Source organism: Grampus griseus (genome assembly GCF_964374135.1).
Source record: "Grampus griseus genome assembly, chromosome: 6".
Taxonomy (NCBI): domain Eukaryota; kingdom Metazoa; phylum Chordata; class Mammalia; order Artiodactyla; family Delphinidae; genus Grampus; species Grampus griseus.
This window is the reverse complement of record NC_139000.1, coordinates 927,316-938,551: the sequence shown is the minus strand read 5'-3', so window position 1 is coordinate 938,551 and position 11,236 is coordinate 927,316. Positions and strand designations below refer to the sequence as shown.

The 11,236-nt window shown below is 61.6% G+C and overlaps 1 protein-coding gene across 1 annotated transcript; it reads left to right on the top strand.

Annotated features, from left to right (window-relative positions):
* Positions 1-2,141: 2,141 nt before the first annotated feature.
* On the top strand, positions 2,142-10,884 carry CCDC183 (coiled-coil domain containing 183; the record flags this gene model as incomplete). Its single annotated transcript, XM_082656266.1, is given in 17 exon segments — positions 2,142-2,226; positions 2,701-2,870; positions 3,337-3,408; positions 3,411-3,416; positions 3,557-3,724; positions 3,923-4,027; positions 6,520-6,642; positions 7,789-7,803; positions 7,805-7,949; positions 8,535-8,605; positions 8,609-8,635; positions 9,246-9,490; positions 9,582-9,670; positions 9,673-9,749; positions 9,835-9,945; positions 10,016-10,112; positions 10,772-10,884. Coding segments are annotated over 17 exon segments (1,719 nt in total).
* Positions 10,885-11,236: the final 352 nt, after the last annotated feature.

Here is an 11,236-nt window from a genome sequence, read left to right as displayed (position 1 = left end):
TCCCGTTTCCCGCCTGAGTTCTGAAGCAGTTGGGAAACAAGTCAGCGCAGTAAGAAGATGAGAGAAATGTCACTCGGTACCATACAGCTGATTGGAGGAGGTGCCAGGGCTGTTCCTAACACCGAACCCCAGGATTAGACACTCTGGGCAGCCCCCATGGGCCCTCCATGCGGGGGTGCTTCTGTACCGCCTGGCACAGAGAAGCAGAGCAGACGGTGTGCAGCCAGGCAGCACCTGGCTTCCAGGAGACAAGGGACAGGAAGTGGCCACGCCCACCTGCCTATCATTCCAAACCCACCTATCAGATTAAGTCACTTCTCCCCTGGGGAGGAGGAAGTGAGTGGTTCAGGAGGCCAGAGTCAGCTTACTGGAGCTCTGTCCGCATGGAGGAGTGTTCCTGGGTGGGCAAGACTGCCCACCTCACCCACCCCCAACAGAGGGAGAGGCAGAGATTATATAACACCTGGGCAAATCCACCGTCCTTTATAGCAGGCTTCCCGGTAACACTGAAGGCACACAGGGCCGCGCTGCTCCAGCCCCAGCTCCGCCCCTGCGCCTGCTGACCTAGCCAGTCCCGCAAAAGAACGTCTACTGCACGCTCACTATGCACCGGGGAATCTGTTCGTGGGAAGGCAAAACGACAGGAAGCCCAAGATAACCGCGGCATAAGCAAGCTAGAGTTTTCAGTTTCTTTCATGGAAAAGCTCAAGTGGGTGGTCTGGGGCTGTATGGAGTCAGGGACCCAGGCTTCTTTTAGCGTGTTCTGTGCTGTAACAGCCCTCATTCCAAATCCACCTCATGGTCCCAGGCAGCTGTGCTGGCTCCGGCCATCAGGTCTTCATCCCTGTCAACAGGAAAGAGAAAGGGGGAGGAGGAGGGCAGTTCACTCACTTCTCTGAACACTGCATTGGCTAGAACTAAGTCATGTGGGACGCCTAGTGCAAAGGCACCTAGGAGGGCAGCTTGCTCTGGGCAGCCTCGTGCCCACTAAAATTCAGGGGTTCTCCATCTGAGGAAAGGAGAACCAGTATTGGGGCACAGGCTCTGCCTCACACCCTGGGAGAACACGGGCATCAAGGGAATAGACCCTGCCCACGGCAGGCACTCCCAACCCCCTGAGGGAAAGACCTGGGCTCAGAGGGAGGGCAGAGGGTGAACTTCGAGTTTCAGAGGGGACTGGACTCACTTTTTAAAAAGAGAGTGACCAGAAAAGTAAAGGATCTGTTCGAGAAGTCACAGAGAAAGATGCGTGCTGTAACAGCGCATGGGTGAAGACTGTTATGGCTGAACTGTGTCTCCCACAAACTCAGTTTGCAGCCCCCAGGACCTCAGAATATGACTCTGCATTTGGAGACAGGACCTTTGAAGGGGTGATTACGTTAAAATGGGGATGGGCCCTCATCCAGTCTGACTGGTGTGCTTATAAGAGAAAGTGATGAGGACACAGATGAGTACAGGGGAAAGACCCCACGAGGACACGGCCGTCCACAAGCCTGGGAGAGACGCCTCAGGAGAAGCCAGCCCTGCCGACACCTTGATCTCAGACTTCAAGCCTCCAGGATGTGAGACAATAAATTTCTGTTGTTTAAGCTGCCCGGTCTGTGGTGCTTTGTTGGCAAACTCATGCAGGTTGGAAGAAGTAACCCATCTGATGTGCACCCCTGGAATCCCAGGCTTGGGCCACGTGGCTGGAAGGGAAGCTTGTGCTGGGGGTGCAGAGGGAGGGGACTGACTCCTCCTGGAGTAAGTGACAGGTAAAGCTGGACCCAGGACTTCCCCAGGGAGAGATGGGGTAGTCAGGGCCGAGGCTGGGGACTTACGAGCCAGGTCACCAGGGTTGGAGTTTGAACTTGGGGTGGGGTAAGGGAATGGAGACCCTGTAGGCAGTGAGAGGTCAGAAGTTTTAGGAGAGCAGCCACGAGACTCGTGTCCAGGAGAGCAACCCCAAGGCTGGCTGGGGGCAGAGGGTGGGGTCGTCGGGGTGGGCCAGGAATTCCTGGGTTCCCTGGGCGTTGAGAACCTCCGCCCCCGTCCCAATGGGCCGAGATTCCAGTGGCAATCTGAACTGTGGTTCTGCGGGGCAGGCTCAGCACAGAGAGGGTGGGAGGTGCGGACGGCCCCGGAGGGCGCCGTGGGCCGCCATGAAGATCCGTAGTGAGGCGGAGGTGGAGGCAGATCCAGGAGCTGAAGGCTGTCACTCGGCTCAAGGGTGCAGCTGCCGCTGGGGTGACCCAGGGCCTCCGGGGCTCCTGGGGGCAGGACTTACGATCTTAACACACGGACGGTCCAGGGCATATGGACTGGGGGCCGCTCTACTGCTCACCCCCAAACAGAGCTGGGGGGAAGGGATCGGAGGGGTCTGCCATGCAGGGGCCAGGGGGAGGAGAAGCTGGGGGCTTCAAGGAGATTTGTAAGCACGGTGGCCTCAAAGCCAGAGGGGACAGGAGGGGATCCACCCACTTCTGTGGCTAGAGGGTCTGGAAGAAATCACAGGCCTGCCCGTCCCTGGCTTGCACCCCGCCCTCCCCACCTCCCAGCACTGCTGTCCACTGAGAGCCGTCCAGATGAGCACTGCTGAGCAGCGAAGCTGGCCCCCATGCAGGCTGGGAGGAAGGAGTGCGGCCTTGGAGACAGCAAACTCACGCCCCCACCTCTGTCCTGCCCGGCGTGGAGCATACCCCACCCGGGTATCCCGGCCAGGCCCTTGGCCCTTGGCCTACATCCTGGCTGCCCTGTCCCTCCACACAGAGCAACGTCGGGCGCTGCAGATCCAGGCGGTGAAGGAGACCACGTTCAAGAACAAGGCCACGCTGGCTGTCCTGCGCAGCAACATTCGCCGCGGGTCCCACGAGGGGGCTTTGTCCAAGAAGGTGGACGAAGGGACCCTCCCTGCTACCTGCTGGCTGGGGGTGGGGGGGGGCGGGGCACGTGCTGAAACAGCCCTTCCCCCAACACAGGTGGACAGCTGGCACCTCCTCTCCTTTCCCCACTCTAACCCCAACCATTCTGAAACTGGGTGGAGGGGGTCAGTTTCCCCACCACACCTCAGAGGGCAGGGCCAGAGGCCCGACAGAGGTCCCTTTCCTGGGCTACCCTCTGCAGCAGCCATATATGGGAGCCAGGGACCCGCCTCTCTGGACCCCCATCACATCGGAGCAGGGATGGCCCGGATGGAGTCCTTCAGTGCTCTGCCCCTTGCGGCCCCAGGAGCTGGGGTCTTGCTGCTGGGCTAGCACAGGGCAGAGGAAACCCGGGGAGAATCCCTGGAGGGGCCGGCGGCCGGCGGGGGGGAACGCAGAGGGGCCGAGCCCCCCGCTCAGCCGCCGCGCCCCACAGTCTGACCAGCGGACCACCTCCAAGTCCTGCGGAAAGGACGTGCCCATGAGCCTGGCGCACAGCCGCTGCACCACTACGACGTGGAGCCGGTGGGGAGCAGAGCGAGTTCCCAGCCCCAGCATCCGTGTGGCGTTGCCGCGGGACCCCCCCACCCGCCCAGCTGCAGGCGCGCTCCGTGCCCCTGAGCACCCACGCGCGGGCCGTGCCCTCCCCGACCCAGGTGGCGCGGGAGAAGCTGCGCAAGTACGTCTTCGACCGCGTGAATATGCACAACGTGCTGATCGACTTGGTGCGGCGGCGCGAGCAGAAGCTGGAAAGCATGCAGCTGGAGCTGGCCAGCCTTAAGAACCAGCCCAAGGCCACCAAGGAGGAGCCGCGCATGCCGCAGGTGGCGGCGGGGAGCGGGGCGGGGCCTCCAGGGTGATGGGGGCGGGGCCACAGGAGGAGGGGCCGGGGCTCTGTGGGAGGGCGGGGCTAGATGGATGAGGCTCCCTTGGAAGAAAGCCCAGCCCCGCCCCCGCCGGCCTCTGCACTCCCAGGTGGCCTGTCCCCACGCACTCTCAATGTGCCCTTCCACCCCGCCCAGGTCATCCGTCAGCTGGAGAACAACATAGAAAAGACGATGGTCAAGATCACCACTAGCCAGAATACCCACCTGCTGTACGTGGACGTGCTGGACCACCTGAAACAAGTGAGCCCCTCAATCCACACCCGGAGACCGAGACCGCATCCCGGTCCCAGGGAGCCCAGCTGGCCAGGAAGGGCGGGAATCTCGGCGGGGGCGTGCCCTCCGGGTTAGGCTGACCCGCTGGCGCGCAGCTCTCCCCCAGGCCGGGTGACCCCGAGAAAGGCTGAGCCCCGCTTTGGGCACCAAGCTGAGCAGCGGCACCTTGTAGGTGGGAAACGTTCTTTCAAGAATTTATTTGCTATTCCAAAAAGGCGTATCATGTGCTACATCAGAATTGTTTGTTTTTTGGTTTTTTACAAATTTAGTGATTTATTGACTTATTTATTTTTGGCTGCTTGGGTATTCGTCGCTGCGTGCGGGCTTTCTCTAGTTGTGGCGAGCAGGGCTACTCTTCGTTGCGGTGTGCAGGCTTCTCACTGCAGTGGCTTCTCTTGTTGCGGAGCACAGGCTCTAGGTGCGCGGGCCTCAGTAGTTGTGGCTTGTGAGCTTCAGTAGTCGTGGCTCGCGGGCTCAGTAGTTATGGCTCGCAGGCTCCGGAGTGCAGGCTCAGTAGCTGTGGTGCATGGGCTGAGTTGCTTCGCAGCATGTGGGATCTTCCCAGACCAGGGCTCAAACCCGTGTCCCCTGCATGGGCATGTGGATTCTTAACCACTGCACCACCAGGGAAGTCCTGTTTGGGTTCTTATTTGATGGTTTAGTGTTGTTTTTTCTTTGCCCCATCATTTCTCATCCCCTGGCTTCTGAGGCCAAGAGATGGGTCCTGCACCCTCAAAAGTCCCCTAACATCATCCAGGGCAAGCTGCCTCTGAGCAGGTCAGTAACCTCCGCTTGCTGCCCACCTCTTCCAAGCCAGCCACCCTGCTCCCTGCCGAGAAGGCCAGGGGGAAGTCCCCAGGGGCCGTGAGCCCTGCTGTGAGGCAACCCCCCTTCACTGGCGGCCCCCTTTGGCCCCCACACAGAAGAGCACAGGCACCCGCCACAGGCCCGGTGGTGGAAGATGGTGAGGACGAGGACAGTTGGAGAGGAGGGCTGGAGGCTGGGTGCCAGGGTGCAAAGAGGAGCAGCTTGGCAGGGGGGGCCGAGAGAGAGAGGGAAGACCCCACCTTCATGCTGGGGCTGGGGGAGGGGAAGCCCTGGAGGGCAGTGTGGCCGGGAGGGTGACAGGTAGAAATGCGTTTGGAGGAGGGTGTGGGATGGGTGGGCATTGCAGCTCTTCGCAGCTGGGGTCCTGCCCCCCAAGTCCTGCCCACGGTGCCCAGAGCCCAGCAGCACGCAGCTTTGTCCTCCAGCCTGTCCCTCTTGCCTCAGGCCCCGGGTCCTGGAGACTCACCTTGTGGCCCTGCCCATGTGTCCTTCCCAGGCCCACTCCTCCTACCCACACCCCTTCCCACTCCGACTGCACCCTGGGGTCCAGCCCCTCCTTCACTTGTATGCATCATGTCCTCCCAGTGGTACTTGCTTATCTTTTCAGAACATATGCACTAAAAAAAAATAACTCCTGTGGTCATCTGCATTTTTTTTTTTTTTTTTGGCCGCATGGCACAGCATGCGGGTTCTTAGTTCCCTGACTGGGGATCGAACCCGTGCCCCCTGTGCCGAGTTTTAATCACTGGAACACCAGGGAAGTCTCCCTTGCATTAAAAAAAAAAAAAAAAAGGGCTTCCCTGGTGGTGCAGTGGTTGAGAGCCCGCCTGCCGATGCAGGGGACGCGGGTTCGTGCCCCGGTCCGGGAAGATTCCACATGCCGCGGAGCGGCTGGGCCCGTGAGCCACGGCCGCTGAGCCTGCGCGTCCGGAGTCTGTGCTCCGCGACGGGAGAGGCCACAACAGTGAGAGGCCCGCGTACCGCAGGAAAAAAAAAAAAAGTGCAGATTCTACGTTGTAGTTTTCCACAACAAAATCCTAAGAGCCAAGATATATTGGACATTTACGAACCTGACCCTGTGCTAAACACACATCATTCTACCTTCTCAATCCGTCCTGATAGCGACCTCCTGAAAGAGCCGTTATCACCCTACCTTACACATGGCAGAACCCAGGCTTTCCTGAGGCCCCACGCTAGCTGGTCAGGTTACAGCCTTGGCCTTGAGTCCTGAGTCTCTGACCCCACACCAGTGTTTTGAGACCCTCTTCTTCACTTACAGCAGCCAGCCTCCGGCGTTTCACAGTCACCGCTCACGCGGTGGGACATCCCATCACAACTTCTTTGGAAGTGTCTCTGGACTCTGGCCCTGGGCAGTGAGAGAATCCACCAGGAAGATGCTGTCTTCCCTCCCCAAACATGTCCTTTCACCTGCTTTGGGCCCGGCTGGGGCCACAGGCCAGGTTATACTTGTCCCCTGGACTTGCACAGTCCGGGGTGAGGGGTGGGGAGTAGACGTGGTCCACTTTGAGGGCCAGAAGAGAACGAGGGAGGGGCCAGGGGAGCCTGTGGTTGGCCCGCAGTCCCTAGACTGTCAGGCTCTGTGCCCACCTGCCCTTGCCCTTCTGCTGCAGAAGCTGGCAGGATACCCCACAGAGCTGGACAAGCTGCAGAATCTCGTGGTTGACTACTGCTCGGAACTGTCGGATATGACAGTCATGTCCCAAGATGCCATGATGATTACGGATGAGGTCAAGGTGAGACAGTCCTGTCCCAAGATGCCATGATGATTACGGATGAGGCCAAGGTGAGAGCAGGCCCCAGGCTGGGGGCCCTCCCTGCAGGGCTATCTCTTGAACCTGTCTGGCCCAGGGTCCTTCGGGACACCCCCATGCCCACATCCCCCGTCATCACTGGAGGAGTCCAGTGGCTGCCCTGCCGGCCTGCTTGCCTTACCACCTGTGAGCCTGGGCAGAGGTAGACAGAGAAGGCAGAGAATTGACCTGGACGGGGCAGGTGCCACCCCTTCACCCACTCTGTGCCGAGGCCCCTGCCAGGCCAGCCTGCCCCCTCCTCACGAAGTGGGGCCACCCTGGGGTTCGGACCTTCTCAGGAAGGCAGTGAATGGCGGATTCTGGGGGTTGGAGGTTGGGCAACAGAGTCTTGGGGTGTAACAGGGCCAAAAGGAGGTGTGGGGGCTGGAGCCTGTGTGGGCAGCAGGTGGCGGGGCTGCAGTGGCAGCCCTCCTAACCTGGAGCCCTGGGAGGAGATGGAATCAGATTCGTGTCTCCAAACGGGTGTGCTCTGGCTGCAGAGACTGGAGAGGACCAGGGCCAAGACACTGGTCACTTGGGCCAGACCAGTGGTGGAGATGGGTGGCCGAACTCGGACGGAGCCGAGAAGCCTTTAAGAGGTCACCCCGATGAGGGGCGGGGCGGGTGAGACGTGCAGGCAAGGGCAGAGCGTGGCATCCAGGACACGTGAGCAGGCCCAGGCAGGCAGTGGATTTAGCCACCAGAGCAGGATGTGCCCGGGAGACAGGAGGTCTGGGGGAAGATGATGAGTTTGTGTTCAGACATGTGGATTCCACTCTAGTGAGTTGTAAGGGGAGCTGGCAGAGGCAGCAGAGGACCGGGGCTGGAGAGAAAAATCTGTGAGGCGTGTCCCAGGCGGTCCCTGAGCCTACGGCTGTAGCCGGAGCGACCCCAGCTGGAGGGGCGTAACGCGAGGGAAGGCTCAGAGGCCAGGCAGGAGGGGGGCGTCCCAGAGGAGGGCAGAACGCAAGGGTGAGGGTGATGGTCGCAGGTGGAGCGTCCCAAATCGGGAAGGCGGGGACTGACGCTGGGTCAGCACCCCGGGTGGCCTTGGTGGGACAGACCCCCGCCCCCTTCCTGTGTCCCCAGATGAACATGAGGCAAAGGGGAGGCCACCTTCATCGAGGAACGCCAGGCATGGGAGGACCGGCTCAACCAGCAGAAGCAGCTCACTGACAAGATCCACTCCAAGGAGACCAGCGGGAAATACCGCTGCATGCGTCCGGGCCACGCCAGGCACAGCAGCCCCTGTGCCACAGAGGACACCTCTCACCTCCTCCCCCTCCGCGCTCAGGGCCGGCGGGACTTGCACTTCCCCTCCAGCCTGATGGGTCCCGAAACTGAAAGGTGAACGCTCAGCTCCCGCCGCCCCAGCCAGGGTCCCGAGAGGTGGGTCACCGTGAGGTGGGGGTAACCTGCGGGGCCCGGGGTGAGGGAGACCAACGAGCCCCGGCCCCTCCCTGGCTAGACCTGCACCGGAGCACACCAACAGTCACAGCGCATGCTTCAAGGTGCTGCTGCCGGCTCTGGGCTCTTGGCCAGGGGTGGCTGAGCCCCCGGCTTCTCAGCTGTAAAATGCACCCGAGCCGCCTCTGAGAAGCCCCGCTGAGCCCCACTGTGCCAGGCCGCTTTTGGTCCTCCTGCGGATGGAGCTGCCTTGGGGCACCCCTCGAGGGCTGGCCGAGCAGGGAGCCAGTTAGGGTGAAGGCGACTCTGACGGGTACCCAGCTCTTGGGTGGCCTCCCCTGACGACGTACGGGGGCATCCGACGGCCCCGCGCAGAGCTCCCACAGCATTCTTGCATGCCGGCTGACCTTCCCCTCTGCGTTGCCCAGTGAGGAGGAGGGAGACCTTCAAGGCTGATATCGAATACCAGACGGACGTGACGGCTTTGGTGGAGAAAGTCTAGACTGCTGTGCGGTGCTCTCACCTCTGGGTACTGGCACTCCTGGGGTGTGGGCAGAAGGACGGGTGGGGACCCTGCCCCAGCTCAAGGCCCAGCTGAGCTGGGCCAGGCTCTGCAGACACCTGCTGCATGAATGGACACACAAAGCAGCGGCCCCACAGCTCAGAGTAGCGGGCACTCCAGGGACGCAGATGGCAAATCCGAGCCGTGTTCCAGGGGCTGCACAGAGCCCGCTGGAATTTGAGGATCTCAAACCCCGAGGAGGCGGCCTTCACCTCTTAACTCCTTCCCCTTCCCAAACCAACAGCATCGTGTGAGCAGCTGCCTCTCCGTCCCACCCCCTTTATTTTAATCCGCCCTGGATTTATCATCAGTAAGCCTTGAGCTCCTGTCCATGGTCCTGACGTAAGCTTGTCCACCCTTGGACGAGTGACTCAAAGCCACGCAGTCTCGTGGCGGTGGTCTCTCTGGCTCTTCCTTTGGGTCATCTGGCCCCTCTGCCTGTCACGAGGGTGACACACACAGAGGGCCTCACGGGTCCTCAACACCCAGCCACGGTCAATGTTACTGACCACCGGAAGCCAGAAGAACAAGCTCCCTCCTGGCTCACACCTGCTCCTCACCCCACCGGCCCCGCCAGGACATCACCGGCCGCTTCCTGGCTCAGAGGAGCACGGAGGAGAACCTGGCGCTGCAGGTGGCGGGCGGTGAGGGGAGGCGGGCGCAGCTGGAGGCCGTGACGAAGGAGCTGGCGACGGAGGGCATGATGCCCAGCTCCATCAGGCACCCGGGAGCCCCTGACCTCCTCCTCACTGACAGCCCCGTGGCTGGCACCAGGCTCGGAGCTGAGCGCACCCACTGCCGAGGGGCCCCAAGTGCCCGCGTGTGAGCTCCTGAGCCCGAATCAGCACAGCGCCTGCTCGGGACTCCGCGACCTTGCCCTCAGTCCGCTACCCACCTCCCTCATCCTCAACAGCTTGAAGTCTGTTGAGAAGAAAATGAAGGACATGCTGCAGGAGGAGGAAGCCCGGCTGCAGCTGGCCCACGCCAACATGGCCAAGAGCCAGAGCTGCTGCTGACCATCCAAACTGGCATCGACAACCTCCACATCCGCCTGATGGGCGTCCCCCTGCCCACGGCCCAGGTACCAGGGAAGCGTGGAGGGGCCCCCAGTACAGAGGGTCCCCTGGAGGGGCCAGAGGGAGACGACTTGTTCCTCCTGGCCACAGAAAGAAGCGCTGCCCTCCGACACCCTGGATGTGTACAGCAAGCTGGCATACTGCGAGGGGAAGCTGCTGTACCTGGCTGACCGAGCGCAGATGCTGCCCAGGACAGAGGAGGTAGCCCTGGCCCGGGGGGTGCCCACACGCCCCGTGTGCCCTCAGAGCTGACAGTCCCCATGCCCTGCAGGTCCACACGAAGGTGAGGCATGCCCTGGAGTCCTCGGCCCTGAAGGAGAAGCAGAACACCAGGATCAGCTTTGAGGAGAGGGGGGAGGATGTCGCAGGCACGGGCCGCCCAGCAGCTGGCGGTGGGCCTGAGCTGTGCAGAGGCAGAGGCTGGGGACGGTGCTTGCCGCATCTGACCAGGGCGGCCTGGAGGCACAGGGGCTAAAGGGATGGAAAGGGTGTGTCAGTTGCACCCACAGGATTTTTAATTTATGGAGGTGACTTGGTGAAGTTAATGCCATTGAAAGAACTTACCACCTTTTGTGACACAGGGAGGCACCAGTGCCGGTAGGCAGGCAGGGGGTAAGGCCTTGGTCAGGGCGCTTATTGGAGTTTCTGTGGGAAGGGCAAGGCAGGGGGCACACCGCTTAAGATCTGCCCGTTCAAATAATTCCAGCAGGTTTGGGGCACAGGGGCTGTCTCCAGTTGCCTGGCACCTGGCCTTGGGTGATTCAGGCATGGGGTGTGCGTTAGACAGAGGTGGTCGAGTGTGGGCTCTGGAAGGGCTGGGTGAGCCCTGGTCTGTCTCTCTCCCCGGCTGTGCGAGACCCCAAATGCCAGAGCATCAGGGACACAGAAAGTAAGAAATATACGTCGTTGGTACAATTGGCCCTGCGGTGAACGGACGCCAGGGGACAATCCAGGATCTGGGGACCCTCGCGGGGCAGACGGGCTGCGGGCGCGGCTGCCCCCCCCCCACCGCCACACTCCTTTGCAGAGACCTTCCAGTTCGCCGACGTGGACCACAGTTACGTGCCCTCGCGGGCCGAGATCAAGAGGCAGGGCCAGCGGCTGATAGAGGGGAAGCTCAAGGTAGCCAAGAAGAAGTGACCGGAAGAGGAAGAACCCGCCTCGCCAGCACACCCCGCCCCCATGCTGTCATTGGTTACACAAATAAACAATTTTCCAGGACTGCGGGGCACCTGAGGGGACGCAGATGTGGGGGACAGCGTTGGGAAGTCTGCGGCGAAGTGGGGTGCTCGGTGTGGATCTGGGCCCGAGGGTGCAGGGGGTAAGAGTGAGTAGGGGGTCCGGGCGGGGATGCGGACGGGGGTCTGAGCTGAGCTGAAACCCTGGGGGCAGTTCGTAAGGCGGGACTGCGGAGTCCAACGCCCCGCACCTACACCGCCCGGCTCAAGAGCGCACCTCCGCGCGCCACCCGCCCGTGGCCCTCGCGGCGCCC